General features: G+C 39.3%; 1 protein-coding gene across 1 annotated transcript; it reads left to right on the top strand.

Annotated features, from left to right (window-relative positions):
* Window positions 1-4,921: 4,921 nt before the first annotated feature.
* LOC143293158 (uncharacterized) lies at window positions 4,922-14,748 on the top strand. The gene is made up of 6 exons (XM_076604078.1): window positions 4,922-5,166; window positions 7,160-7,267; window positions 7,882-7,951; window positions 8,928-9,060; window positions 10,729-10,837; window positions 13,057-14,748. Exons 1-6 carry the CDS (start codon window positions 5,059-5,061, stop codon window positions 13,189-13,191), a joined length of 663 nt encoding a protein of 220 aa, XP_076460193.1. The 5' UTR covers window positions 4,922-5,058; the 3' UTR covers window positions 13,192-14,748.
* The last annotated feature ends 1,480 nt before the right edge of the window (window positions 14,749-16,228 follow it).

Here is a 16,228-nt window from a genome sequence, read left to right as displayed (position 1 = left end):
TTCATGCAATACATCTTTTTTTTTTCATTTTCTTACATTCTTATTCCGTTCTTGTATTTCATTACATTCATTTCAGAGTTTTCACTTGATCCTTTGCATAGGCACATGCACACACACACACACACACACACACACACACACATTTTTTTTTTTTTTTTTTTTACACATAAACACACTTGCACATGCACATATCCATTATCCTTAACACACACACACACACACACACACTTTTTTTTTTTTTTTTTTTTACACATAAACACACATGCACATGTCCATTATCCTTCTTCACACACACACACACACACACACACACACACACACACATGTTAAAGCTTCTCTTGGAAGGTAGCATTCAACATGTTGACTAAATAATTGCTAACCGGCACTTGTTTTTCGCTCCACTGTATCATTATTCAGTATATGATTCAAATCTTGATAAGCTGTAGAATATTGCCTAGGGTTGTTTTTCTTCTTCTTTTTTTTTTCTTTCTACTTTTCTTCTTCTTCTTTTCATGGCATGGTGCTTTGTTTTCCTGCATGGCCGGGCTGTAAGTTACAACTGTGGGACATATTTCAAACAGTGTCTTTCAGAATGTGTATCATGGCAATGATGACAGTGTTAAGTGTTTTAATTCTGAAGAAAAAGCATTTTCAAAGAATGAAAGTAATGAGGGAGAGATTTTTCTTTTCATTATCTTTATGGGGATCTACTGTCAAAGACTGAACTGATGGGGGAAGGGTACAGGCCCATGGCAACACAAGAAGAAGGAAAAAAAAAAAAGTGGATGAATAAATGCCAGCTTTTCTTCCTGATCAGCTCAATCTGTTTTGTTGTTCTCAGATTTTGAAATTCTGTCATTGAAAATTGTCTCCTTTTATATAGCATGTTGCTCTAATTCTTTTTCTTTCATCTTGGATTTTTTTTCCACAGTGGTGTCACCTTTCCATGTGTGAGTGTGTGTGTGTGTGTGTGTGTGTGTGTGTGGGTGGGTGGGTGTGTGAGTGTGTGTGTGTGTGTGTGTGTGTGTGTGTGTGTGTGTGTGTGCCAAACACTTCAGGCTTTTCTTTTCTTTTCTTTCAGTTGGGAGTGGAGCTTGTATGATGCTAACTACATGTTGTTCATTCATCAAATCTTTTACAAAAGAGCATTAAAATAATTAAGTAATCAAAATAATGTTTGCTTCTTTTGTATTTTTTATGCCAGCAATCTCCACTTAATAGATCGTCACAGAAATCAAAGCATGCGTTGTGGTTAAACTTACATGTAAATATTTTGTTAAATCACTGAACGATGTTTCATAAACTCTTGTGTGGATTTATCTCTTTTATCTGTGTGTATGTGTCTGAGAGAGAGAGAGAGAGAGAGAGATCTGCAAGTCCATGTGTATATGTTTCTACATGGTGAGCTACGGTTTTGCTTTACTCTTACATCCCATTTTATCATCTGAGGGCTGAAGGGAGAGAAACAGTAAAAGCTGCAAGTTTTTATGGTACAGAAGGTTGTTGTACTGTTCATTTGCAAAACCATTATGCAGTTCTGTGTGTGTGTGTTTGACTGCACATGTTTGCAAAATTCTTCGAGATATAATTATGCAAGAATTGCAGCCATGCACATAGTTGATTTTGTGTGTGTGCATCTGTGTGTCTGTATGTGTGTTTGCTACCATATAGATGTGTATATCTGCATGCTGACATACATGTTAATGATTAGCGTGTATGTATGGAGACTGTGTCTGTGTGTGTGTGTGTGTGCATGCATGTATGCACCTTTGCATATATGCGTTTCATGTGTGTGTGGATGCGAATGTGTGTGTGTTTGCATGTGTGTAAGTGTGTGTGATTTTCACATAGACCAATCAAGCATTTGTCATTCGGGTTCAATATGCAGACATCAAAAGTGATCATTTCAGAGTATCACCAGCCATGTACAAAATTGTAACCACACCGTGCAGCTTGGAAGTCTGTACACTAAAAGGAAGCAGTATGTGTCATAGCTCATGCAGAATTTAAATGTATGTATGTATGTATATATATATATATATATATATATATAGAGAGAGAGAGAGAGAGAGAGAGAGAGATTGTTCTATTGTTCATTTTTAATGGGTTTTTTTCTGCTTTCCATACTGGCACAGAAATCTTTCACATAGAAGATGTTTTCTAACTGACTTGAAACAATTCTAACTGTTTGCTGGACACATTTTGATTTGCCCAGTATTGTCTGTATTAATGGATGCTTTCTTTTTCTGCCTATTAAAATAACTGATTGCTTCCTTTTTTTTCTTCTTTTTTTTCTTTTTGTGTCAGAAACCAAGTGTTAGAATGTGGTGTCAGTGAAAGTTTCTGTGGTTTGAATGAAGGTTCCTTGTCTCAGTTGTGATGTGGAAATAATTGTAAATTTGTTGGCCATTGATTAACGTTGCAAAGGACTGGAATGTACTGCATTAAAATTGTGTTGATTTATAGTTCTGATATGGCCGAACAAAAGGTTTCCATATGTTAAGGTATAAGTAGGGGCAGTGAATCAATATTCACTGTGTCTTGGGCGCAGGGATTTGAAGGCGCGTGGGGACTAATTCTCTCCTTTGACCACTTTTAACTTTTCCCAACTGAAGTCAGGTAACAATTTACACCTGGGTGGATTGAGAAAAGCTCAAGAGTGAAGTGCCTTCCAAAGGACCCAACATCATGCTGGAACACAGCCTCAAATGAACTCAGAAGTCCAACACTTATCGGATTCTGCCAGGTGCCCCTTTAAGAGGAAGAAGAAGTAAAAAGATGTGTGTGTGTGTGTGTGTGTGTGTGTGTGTGCGTGTAACTTTTTTTAATTTATAAGAAATGAAATAATCAGGCATGATCGTCTAGAATGGACAAGGCTAGTGCATGAGTCAGCATCACGGTGTCCCAACGGTCCATGGAATGAATCAAGGGACCAAGCAAGCAAGCAAGCAAGCAAGCAATTGAAGTGATGGCAGAGCGTGCCACTCAGAAACTATTGTCCTGAGCTTGAGTCCAGCAAGGACTGGAAATTTTGCCTGCTCCTCACCACCACTCTCCTCCAGACCTTGTGTTGCAATTTAGGTGAGATGAGGGACACAGTCGAGGTCCTGTATGCAGTGTGCACCTGACGCACATGAAAGAATTCCACATCAGTAAGAGAGGTATACCTGGGGGAAAAAAAAACTATGTAGAAAAGAATCCACTTTCATAGGAAAAACAAAATAATGTACATTCAAACAGAAAAAAACGTGCAGCCTGAATTTAATACGGATAGAAATCTGTTATCACTGAAGTAGAATTAAATACAACACAATTCCGAGTCAAAGTGACACAACACAGTGCAATGCAACCAAGGCAAAGCAGTACAATACACTGATACAGTAAATAAATTTCAACCATCATTTGATGGCCGGTGTTACATATTAGACAAAGGGCATCATCAATCATAAGACATGACAACTTTTGTTTAAACTCACTAGATTATTTTCTGGGTTTTTTTTTTTTTTTTTTGTGTTTTTTTTGTTGTTTTTTTTCTTTCTTTTTTGGGGGTGGGTGGGATCTGCGCAGTTTCAGTGGTATTATTCCCATGCCCCTCAGTCCCTTGCACACCGCCACATCCTTCATCTTCCGCAGTCTCAGTACCAGCAGCCCATAGTGGCTCTTAGCGCTGCAGCCTTGGGGGCTAGTTGGCCTTTGGGAACCATCCCAACGCCGACTGTCTTAAAACCCTCTTGGTTGAGAGAGTGGGGATGTAACTTGGGCAAAACACTCTCCAATATCATCAAATTCCTAGCCCAGATAGTCGGGGACAGCAGTTAACTCATCTGCTGTTCTTATGGTCAGGTCAGGGGCATAGCCCTTGCTACTGGTACCACTCGGCACCGACAAACACACTGACACACACTGGCATAACTAACTTGAACACACTGGCACACACCCTCAGTTACACACACACACACACACACACACACTGCCGGATACACACGGCAGCACACTGACCGGACACACACACACACACACAGGCACACAGACTCACACACCAGCACACACACACTGACACACTGACACACATGCACACACACACACACACATACCGGCACACACACACACACACACACACACACTGACACATTCACACACATGCACACACACACATACCGGCACACACACACACACACACTGACACACACACACGTGACGTGATGTCCTATGAGAGGAAACATAAAATGACTGACTGAGAAGGGAAAACCAGTTTGTTTTTTTATTTTTTTATTTTTTTTAAACTCTCTCTCTCTCTCACTGAGGCTGGCACGTGTGTGTGTAGTTTGTGTGTGTGTGGGTGTGCAGTCAGTCTGTGTGTGTGTGTGTGTGTGTGCGGTATGTGTGTGTGAGTGTGAGTCTATGTGTGTGTGTGTCAGTGTGTGTGTGTGTGTGTCTATGTGTGCGTGCCATGCAGTGTGTGTGTCAGTGTGCGTGTGTGTGTGTGTTCGTATAGTCCAGTATTGCATCACACGGCACGTGAAGTGTGATCAAAAGCCGTTCTATCTGCCCTTTCAGATAGAGGTTGTATATATATATATATATATATATATATATATATATATATACACTCATTTCAAATGTGATAAAATAATAAACTTCATTTTCAAGTTTCTCTTTGGACTGATTCAATATCTGTGAATGCAAAATGAGACTTAGAAATTTAATTCAGTCTTTTAGTGGTTGATATTGCGTATTTATGAATAGTAAAACGTGATCTGTCAGGTACGGAGCTTCGATGGGACACAATGGTTTAACACAAAATGTCTACGTATCCTGTATATGTCACAACCCCCATGTCTTATCCAACATTTTGCTCCTCACTGAGATATATTTATATTTACACAATATATGTCCTTGTTGCCTCTGCGTGTAAAGGGACGCAACTTTCAAAAACCATTCTTCGGTGGAGGAATGGTGGGCAATTTTTGAACTCAAACTGAAGACTGTCGTTCTTCTTTTGTCAAACGGTTACCATTAAATGACGGATTAAAGTCATATTCTGATTTTTCGAACAAAATGGAATCGCAAGTCGACGTTGCCTACAACCCGTGGACAAGTGATGATTCTGCTGTCGCACTGAGGAATGCCATCAAACTTGCAGAGAAGACGGGGCATATTTTTAAGGTTCGTTGTCAAGACTGCGTTCACAGCATTCTTCTTCTTCTTTCCGTTACACGACCAACATCGACTTGCCGATGACTCTGTCGTGGTTCATGCATGCTGGGTATTTTCGTGTCTCCATAACCCACCGATCACTGACATGGGTTACAGGATCTTTAACGTGCGTATTTGATCTTCTGCGTGCTTATACACACGAAGGGGGTTCAGGCACTAGCAGGTCTGCACATATGTTGACCTGGGAGATCGGAAAAATCTCCACTCTTTACCCACCAGGCGTCGTTACCGTGATTCGAACCCGGGACCCTCAGATTGAAAGTCCAACGCTTTAACCACTCGGCTATTGCGCCCGTCGAGCATTTGAGCAAGTGCGCTCTGCGTTTCTTCTTCAGCTGTTCTTGGACTCTTTATTAAAGCTGAACTGCAGTGTGGCGTTTTTAAACCAGTGATCATCATTATCATGAGCAGGATTTTTTCCCCCTTAATTATATACACATCGATCACAGTTAAAAATGTATTTGTTTTGACCGTTCCCAGCCAGGGAATTTTAACTCTTGCTCAGGGAATTTTCTGTGAAAACGGGTAACCATCAACAAAAATTCCACTGGCTGCATTTGTTTTTCTGAAAGGAGTTTTCTGCAGAAACTGAAAGCATTGAAAATATTATAGGATTTACAGGGTATTATTTTGAAATACTTGAACAACAAAGTATATTTGAATATAATCTTAGCAATGCTAATTTACAAATTATTATACATAAACTGTAGCTATATCTTTGCGAAATTTTCAACAAAAAAGTAAACAAAACACGAACATGCATGCAAACATATAAAACATACCAAATGAAGACCTAGTGACCAATAAGGTACTGTGTCTGAACCAAAATAAAATCAAAACTATCAAGACCACACACATTTTGGAACCATTATAAAATGTGCGATCTTCACAAAGTCCCAAATACCCTATGTGTTTGAAGAACGAAAATCTGGGTCATGACCACCATTGCTTTCCTGAACATAGAACAGAACAGAACAGAATATACATATATATGTATATCACTATATGCCTTATTACCAAGTATACTGGGGTCACAAGGAATATTGGGAGGGGGGTGGTGGTGGGGGGCAGTGGGGATAGTACATAAAACTAAAAAAAGGTACAAACAAACTGAAAATCATATACAGACAGAGATACAGTGGAATTTTTCACACACGCACACACACACACACACACACACACACACACACACACACACTCATCTTCTGCGTTCTCTCCACTGGTTATCATTTTCTGTCTGCATTCAGTACAAAGTTGCAATTCTCATCTTCAACTCCATTTTGGATGCTGCTCCTCAGTATCTGAGAGAAGTGATTCAAACCTACACACCCCGTCGACAACTCAGAGTCAGATCATCTTCCGATTCACGGCGGCTACTTGCTCCCCATGTTAAAACCCGATCCTTCGGTGATTCTTTCTTTTCTTATTCAGTTCCATATGTCTGGAACAGTTTACCTCACGATCTTCGCCACTCTCCTTCATTTCAATCTTTCAGAACTGGTCTGAAAACACATTTTTTTGAAAACGCCTATCCATAGACCTTCCATACCTTTTCAGTTATAAGCCATGCAAACTCTCTCTCTCTTTTGTTGTGTGTGTGTGTGTGTGTGTGTGATTATGTAATATGCATAGTCTCTGAATCTGTTTTATATTATTGTGCGCTAAATCATTATTTTTCTTCTTCTTTCTTTTGTGAGTTATTGCACGCGCATGTGTGTGTGTTTGATGTTTATTGTAAAGCGCTTTGAGCTCTCTTTAAGGGAGGAAAGCACTCAACAAATGTCCATTATTATCATTAGTATTAGTATTACACTGACAGTGTGTATAATGTATGTTTCTCTCTCACACACACACACATACACACATCCACACACACACACACACACACACACACACACTGACTGTGTTTAAGTTTGTGACAGGAAATATGTTTCATTTTCAGAAGGAAGAAGTGGAAGAGTGTACAAAAACCAGGTTGGAAGAGATGCCTTCCATGAAGATGATACAGCTCCAGAAAAGCATATCTCTTCACAATGAGCAGATGAACAAGGTGACTTACTTTAGTAACCAATTCATTGAGTGATGTTCAAAGTAACTGACTGTATTCATCAGAACACAACAAAGGAAACTGGTTTCCATTTATCAGCATATTACAAGTGTCATATGAGACAAGAATGATTAGGACACCAGACAGTAACAATTTTTTAATGACATTGATGTACCGTGTGTGGTTAGGTGGTATTTCTGTATTAAATGGACTTCTGTGTTTGCATTTTCATGATAAAAAAAATCCTTTGTTTTACTGTGAAAGTTTTAGTTCTGTTGAATGATCTATGGATCATGGCTGCAAACTTTTCAGTACTACAAAAACCAGTCACTTCTACAAAAGATAGTGTATTCAGTGAATCACTACATCCAGACTTGTGCTTTCTTGGTTTCTTATGACCACTGCTTAGGCTGTATTCAGTTGTCAAATTCTCTTTGTAGCAGTTTACAAATCCAGTAACACGAACAGACAACATCTAAAGGTACTGTGACCTGATAATATTTTGCTCATTTGTCTGCATGTGCATGTGGTGTGTGTGTGTGTGTGTGTGTGTGTGTGTGTGTGTGTGTGTGTGTGTGTGTGCATGCATGACATAATAATAATAATTTACTTTTCAGGTAAACTTTGATATCCAGAGGCGGATGTTGTACCATGAAACCAAAGACATCACAGACATGGGTATCATAGGTAAGCTCAGATTGTGAAGTGCATCCGGAGAGTGAAATGTCATAAAAATATGGAATCCAAGTGGTAGAAAAACAGAGAAAAATGGATGAGTTTGACTTACTTCTAATGTTCCAACTGTTTTTCTTGTTCCACACATTTAGGCAATGACTGTGATTTAAGCACAGTAAATACTGACAGGAACAAGGCATGGCTCAAATAACTGAAGGTGATAAAAGATATGTTCTGGATCAAATTGATATTGACACAGAGACATCAACTTCTCTTCTTCTTCTGCGTTCGTGGGCTGCAACTCCCACGTTTACTTGTATGCATATGAGTGGGCTTTTACGTGTATGACCATTTTTACCCCGCCATGTAGGCAGCCATACTCCGTTTTCGGGGGTGTGCATGCTGGGTATGTTCTTGTTTCCATAACCCACCGAATGCTGACATGGATTACAGGATCTTTAACATGTGTATATGATCTTCTGCTTGCATATACACACGAAGGGGGTTCAGGCACTAGCAGGTCTGCACTTATGTTGACCTGGGAGATCGTAAAAATCTCCACCCTTCACCCACCAGGCGCCGTCACCGTGATTCGAACCTGGGACCCTCAGATTGACAGTCCAACGCTTTAACCACTCGGCTATTGCGCCCGTCTGAGACATCAACAATTTAGAATATAATTTTGGGCATTTAATTCTTAAAATAATAAATTTTATCCAGATGATAAAGAAAAAAGAAACGCAACAACAACCCAAAACATACAAAAATCACTGCAAAAAATGTGCAGTCAGTTAGCTCTCTTTGAAGGGATTCGCTTACAGATCTTCAAGTCACACATTAATAAAAATTTTGTTTCCTCCTGTTGGTCAGTATTAGAACCAGTGAACAATGTCTGTGTTTTGAGCCTGTGTGCAGAGAAAGGTTTGTTTACTAAGAACTTGGATGCGTCATGCATTGTGTCAGTGATTGATGCTCACTGTGCCAACAGAAAAGAGGACAAAGGAGATGAAGAAACTGGCCGACAACCTTCAGTTAGTGATCAGCAACAAGGAGGCACTGATCACACGCCTGCAGCAGCCCCATGTTGGTGCCTACATCAAGCTGGAGGCTGCTTTCCACAGGTGTGTTCAGGAATAAGACTCAGACAAGGGGAGTGTGTGGTTATACTCAGCTTTAGCTTACATTTTAATTTAGCGTTTGCACATTTTGAACAATGAATTTCTGAACTCGGATATAGACAATAAACCACTCTTGAGTCTTAATTCTATTTAGTGTAGCTGCTCAGCTAGCAAGCGAGCACATTTCAGAAGTTGAACATAAGACACGTGTGTTGTTATCATCATTATTATCATGAACAATTATCTGTTGCTTATTCCTTTTTCTTTCTCCACTGGTTGCCTGTTTCTGATCAAATAGACTATAAGCTATCCACTCTGACCTTTTCTGCAGTCAACGGATCTGGCCCCAAGTATCTTTCTGAACTCCTCCATATCTATACCCCGTCTCGCCAGCTCCGTTCTTCCTCTGATACTCGACTTCTCAGGATACCCCACGTCAGAAGTAAGACCTATGGACACAGATCGTTTTCTTTTCAATCGCCAAAGACGTGGAACAAGCTCCCTGATAACCTCATTCTGATTCCCTCGCATCTTTTAAATCTCGTCTCAAAACTCACCATTTCCCTCAGCAGTAAGTTCAATTGTGGCAGGTCCACTTCCTTTGCGTTAGCTGTGCTTGACAATGTGTGCATACATATGTATGTGTACATAACTACATGCATGTATATGAATGTGTATTGCGTGTGCATTTGTTTATGTAAGTTTGTGCCTGCCTGTGTGTGCGTATGTATTAGGGTAGCTGTTAGATACACATGTATGTTAAAATGTATGTATGCAGTGTGTGTGTGTGTGTGTGTGTGTGTAGTCACATTTTGGTGTGTGTATGTAACATAGATGTAATGTTTTATGTTAACAAAAGGGTTTTTGTAAAGCACCTAGAGCAGATTTCTAGATAGTGTGCTATATAATTATCCATTATTATTATTATTATTCAGTGTGATTCAGTGTGCCCTTTTTTTTATAATATGTATTTTCCCTTCTCATCACTTTCACACCTACTGGGATCAGTAGACTCTCAAGGCCTGGCATGTCAGGCAGCATCAGCATCACTGAGTTTTCTAAGCAGGTGTGGTGCAGCTTTTATTATGGATCATTCTGGTGCCTCCTTGAAACCGATACTGAATGATCATTTTTGTGGACTGTCAGTCTTAGATTCAGGTTTTGTGAATATGATGGTCAACCCCCCATCCCCTGGTCCCACCAAAGAAAAAAAAAAGCTTTCATATTGATATGAAAACATTTAATACTTTGTAGCATTAATAGACCCTTTTGCACATGTACAACTGCTTCCAAGGTGACTTGAAATTATTTTTTAAATTTTTTTATTATGGACTGTTTCCACAGAAACAGATCATTTGAGTGATTCAAGACAAGAGGGTTAGACACATTTTGTGGGAGATTTTATCTTGTAGTACTGTTGGTAACCAATTCACTCTGTTCAATCATATTGTCTTTGCACAGGATTGGTCACCATATATATGCAGTTATTGTTGATATTATTATTACTGGTCTCCAGTTTCTTTTATTTCAAGTTTAACAATGATGAAATTCACTGATTCACGATTTCATTCCCTTTTCTGATGCATTTTGAGTGATGAAATCAGATGTTTAAACATGCTGTGTTACTTCGTGATGTGATGATTACAGTGTCATTGTAATGTCTGATGACAGACATGCCAGTGAGTTTTTCTGCCAGCTGGCACCGCTCCTGTCTGACCTGACCTCTCATCTAGATGACCTGTCCTGGGTCAACACCAATGCCTTCTCTGCCAGTCAGCTGGTGAGTGTGTCCCTTCAACTGGCATGTCATGTCAGTGTCAGTAGCAATGTCAAATCTGCAGATTTATTGTCAATGGTCAGCCTCAAGTTGATCATCTCTCACTAACAGACGTTACGACAAAATGTTTAACCCCTTGACTGTGGTGTTGATGTATAGCGTATATCACAAAGCACACGGTGCCAATGCTGTCTTGATGTCCCCTGTATGCCCAAATACCACGCTTTTTCTGGTTTTGCCCAGTATTGCAGAAAAGTCGTCTGCTTGACATGAACTTGAAGAATAATTAACTCCCTTCATCTGCCAAGGCATGTGATTGTGTTGAAATGTGTGAATGGGTGTGTGTCAGTGGGAGGTGTACTGTCAACTGTTCTCACTCTCTCAGTTGTCTGTCTGTCTCTCTATCTATCTATACATGTGTGTGTGTGTGTGTGTGGTGAAACTGAGTATCTTTTGTGTGTAAGTTGCTTTATTGAAAGATTATTATTCCTGAGAGTTTTTATAACAGAAATATAGCATGGTGTTGTATATTTCGTACGTCATTATCTCTAATGATTTAAGAGGTATTATCGAACTGAAGATTACAAACCTGAATTTTTCCATATTTTTGAAACTTTTCTTAGCATAGAGCTTCGTAAAATGTGTCAGCAGTGAAAGATTTAAACATGATCATTGGATAGTCAGCACTCCAGGTCACATAATGCAACCACAGATGACTCAGCTTGAAACCATATCGGTAACGGCGCCTGGTGGGTATAGGATGGAGATTTTTCCGATCTCCCAGGTCAACGTATGTGCAGACCTGTTAGTGCCTGAACCCTTTTCATGTGTATATGCAAGCAGAAGATCAAATACGCATGTTAAAGATCCTGTAGTCCATGTCAGCATTCAGTGGGTTATGGAAACAAGAACATACCTAGCAGGCACACCCCCGTAAATGGAATATTGCTGCTTACATGGCAGGGTAAAAATGGTCATACATGTAAAAGCCCACTTGTATACACATGAGTGAACATGGGAGTTGCAGCCCTTGAACGAAGAAGAAGAGGAAGAAGAAGAAGCCATAGAGTGGTCTTTTATTATATTGTTTGGCCTTCAGAGATTCCTCTCGTACATATAAACATAAGATTGGCTGCACTTTGATTGCACAGCTCACGTTTCAAAACTCACTCTAGTTTTCTGCTTCTTGTTGCTATCGGCTGCCTTTTTGAGTCTGGCCAGATGGTTGAATGCTGACATTAGTATGAGAGAGTAATTGTAAATTTTATGTATTGAGATATCTGTGGGTTTTTTTTTCATTTTTTATCTTCAGTTGTTTTATTTTGATGTTACACAGTAAACACAAGGCATAAACTATGAATAACACAATGAAAATAGTGTGTCAAAGTGTAGGGCAGATGCTGGTGTCAGTAAATAAGAATCCAAGTAAATAAAAAAAAAAAATAAAAAAAAAAATAAAAAAAATCTCAAAATGGTGAACTGCCTCCAGGAAATTTCGAGAGGAATGTTGTTCAAAGTCTTTGGATGATGCTGCTTTTTAGTGGTCTGGACCACAGACATTTGTATTGTGCTTGACAAATGATTAATGATATTTTTCATAGGGAAAAAATATTGTTGCATCATAAGATATATAGGTTAATTATATTTTTCTTTGGGAAAATGTCTTTGCACGATAACACAAATTAATTATATTTTCTTTGGGAAAATATTGTTGCACCTGTAATGTGACATTCTTTTCTCTTTTTTTTCCTCTCTTTTAACAGTTCCATAATTTGTATGGCCAGTTTTATTATAACATATTCTTACAGATTTTTCAGATCATTCCAAGTTTGTAATATGCATGGTACAGTGTTGTGTGTTTGTTTCTCAGTAATGCTTTGCACAGTGCTAAAACATGTTCTTGTATAATGCTGTGTTTGTGTTTGCTATTTTCAGTTGTGTTTGGGTGGGGTTTTTTTGGTGAAAAATTGCCCTGTTCATGTCGTTCCACAGCAATGCTATGCTTGTGTATTTTCATAGTAATGCTGTTTGTCTGGTTCTGTAATTATTCTGCAAACTTGTAGTTATGCTATGTTTGTGTGGTTCCACACGGATGCTGTGTTTGTGTGTTTTCACAGAAATGCTATGTTTTTGTGGTTCTATAGTAATTTTATGTTTCTGCAGATTTGTAGTAATGCTGTCACAGTAATGCTATGTTAGCGGGTTCCTTTGATTTTGTACAGGACAATCTGGTGACTGAACTGTCCAGCACTCTGGCCAGCCTGCAGACTCGGTTCCAGTCCATTTCGCAGATGTCACAGTGTATCCACAGCCTGCACTCTGTTGATGACTCCCACACTGCCTTCGACCTTCACTGACTGCCCGGCTAAGGAGAGAATGCGGTTGCGCTTGTGCGCTGACTGTGCTTGTAACTGGTGTCCTTGTGGGCATGGAGCAATGAGGATGGTTCACTGATCCACACAGAGGAACTGCTGACACAGATGTGGCACTGAAAATGGACATGCCCCTAGCTTCATATGCATCAGACGCCAGATTTTGAAGGAGGACATGAGGAGGGTTTCTGGATTCGGAGAAATCAGCGGCTCAGACTTTTGTGGAATTCTATGATATGACACTGAAGATCCGAGCTCTAAGGCAGCTGGCATGACTTGGGGAAGACAGTTACTGATTGTCACCAGATGCAGACTGTGTGTGTGACAATGAACGCAAAGAAGAAGAGGATACTTAAGATGAACATGTCTTCTGTCCGAGAGGATTCTTTTATTTCTGTTTGTTTACTTCTTGTTGTTTTTAAACAGACTGCTTTTGCTGCTTTGTATTGCCAAATTGTAGGCTGAAATAGAACAGTCTTTCCTCCCTAAGCATTGGTCTGAAAATGGACTGGTCTGACCATGGAACTGATTAAAAAAACAAAAAAACAAAAAAATCATTCATTGAGTACTGCTGTGAATTGGGCCTCTTTTATTTGCCTGGTATTGACCCATCCATGTTTGACAATAAGGCCATAGTAGATCTGGATTAGAGTTAGCTCACCTTCAGTCTTCGACAGAACTGAATTCTTCTTGGGAAGAATTCTTCCAGTTCCTACATCACTATCTCTCCTGATTAATTAATAACATCTTCAGGGTCGCATGTTTACTTGGAAATAACATGCCATGCTGGTGTGTGTACTTAAGTCAGAATTATCTTACAAGTTCAGTGTCACTTTTCTGCAGCTTTTTAATTTAAAAAAAAAAAAATTAATTTTTTACATGACTTTATGAACAGGTTATTCAATATTTACTTGCCACTGACTTTTGTAAAGAGGCAATGTCAGGTTGCTAACTTGATTTTGGTCCAGTAGAGGACAGCACGTAAAAGAAGTGATTGATATTTGAAGGAGAAAGATCACTTCCATTTTTGCAGTGTTTTTGTTGATACAAAGTAGCTGATGCCATATTTCTTGCACCATTGCATCAGATTCTGATAAAGAAAGAAAGAACAACACAAAAACAACAACACAAACAAAAACAAAATTTTATCTTCTCTGCATATTTATTCCAGGAGAAGTGTAGAAAATTGTGCCCAGTTTTCACTCCAATATTTTTTTGCTCCCAGGTTTCAACAGACACTTCGTTGTATGATGCCTTGTTTTGGTGGCAACTTTTATGACCTATTTTCATCTCTGATTTGGCCTCTTGCAGTTGGCTGGGCTTTGATTTAAACTGAATTCACTGAGTTCTCCATTCATCTTGACTGCCATTGTCACCTTGATCTCTTTTGCAGCAAAGTGTTCAGCCAATAAACAATGGAAAATGAAATGTTTCTGATAAACGAGAAGAATACGAAAAGAAAATGTTTTTATCGATAAACAAGGGGGAAAAAAATCAACTGAAGAAACAGAAAACAGATGATTAAAACCTTTTCATGATATGCTTGGCCTTCTTCAATCATTTTCTTGGGTGTTTTCATGATGAGTGAAGAGAACGTGGTAACACTGTTCTTTACAGTGTGATTATCATTCTCTGTATGATTGCTAGGGTGATTGGTCCTGTGAGTAGAGAGAACATTGTGCTTAGGAAGAAACTTAGTATCATCCTCTGTTCTTGTGGGCTTCAACTCTGTCTAACATTCACTCTTGTACAAATGGGCTTTTTCATGTGATCACCACCATATGGGACTCTAAGATTTAAAACCCACGGCTTCAACCACTCTGCCTTTGCGCCCATTGAAACATAAGATCGTGTTCTCTGACACTGACAAACACTAGAAAATGAATTATTCCAGTGTGTATCAGCCATTTAGGCCCAAAACTCAGCTTATATCACAGATTGACATAAGTTTACATTTGGGCCAACAACAAAGAGAGAGCTGTATTATCAATGGTTTCTCCAGTCAATTGGAAACCATTTACAGCTTAGTCTTTTGTGAAGGACTATGACTCTCAAACTAGGAGGCAAAATTGCACTGGCTCTTGGTGCTGCAGCCTTGTGGGCTAGTTGGCCTTTGGGAACCATCCCAACGCCAACTGTCCTAAAACCCTCTTGGCCAAGAGAGTGGGGATGTACTTGGGCAAGACACTCTCCACAATAATCAAATTCTAGCCCAAATAGTCAGAACAGCAGTTGCCTCCTCTGCTGTTCTGATGGTCATAGTCGGACACGACTGACTATTATATAACCAGTCATGCTGATCAGCTACCACCCCCCCCCCCCCCCCCCCCTATCCTGCAATCTTTTCAGCCAGCTTCAGTCTGGGATGTCTTGTCTTGTAAACTGTTAAAACTCAGAATCATTAATGTTGTTGATGGGTAATTGACATTATTTTCCAGAAGAACGCAGTTTTTCACTTTACAAGTTTTTGAGTCTCCTCATGAGACTAACCCTATATTCTTCAGGAACCTCCAGTCATGGTGTTGTCACAGGTCATGAGGAACAGCTTGATCTGTGCTGTGTTAGGATAGAAGCATGAAGATTGTTTTCTGATTTTGCCTTCCGACCTGCAACTATGAGTCATTTTACTTGTAGAAATCCTGGTCAGAAATGATTTTTGTCTACATAAATCCGGATTCTTGTGTTTTCCAAAGAAATTCAGCAATAATTAGAAGTATGTTACCTTGCAGAAATTCTGCGTGTGTTACCCAGAAACCAACTGATAAAGTAACATGTTTTACATGCAGAAATTCTGTTTCGTACCTATAAAATCCATCAATAATGAAAATTAGTTTTCCTGCTTAAATCCTGATTATATTAATAATGGAAAAAGATTTCCACTGGTAAAAACTAAAATAATGTTCATTACTGGTGCATGGTAAAATCAGAATAGTCTTCATGCTTCTGTTGAAGATAGGTACTTGCAAAGCAGCTCTGTAGACTGTTTACCACAGGCAGAGGGACATTCAGACATAGCAAAGTC

This window comes from Babylonia areolata, chromosome 18, assembly GCF_041734735.1.
Source record: "Babylonia areolata isolate BAREFJ2019XMU chromosome 18, ASM4173473v1, whole genome shotgun sequence".
Taxonomy (NCBI): domain Eukaryota; kingdom Metazoa; phylum Mollusca; class Gastropoda; order Neogastropoda; family Buccinidae; genus Babylonia; species Babylonia areolata.
This window is presented reverse-complemented; position numbering and strand designations above follow the sequence as displayed.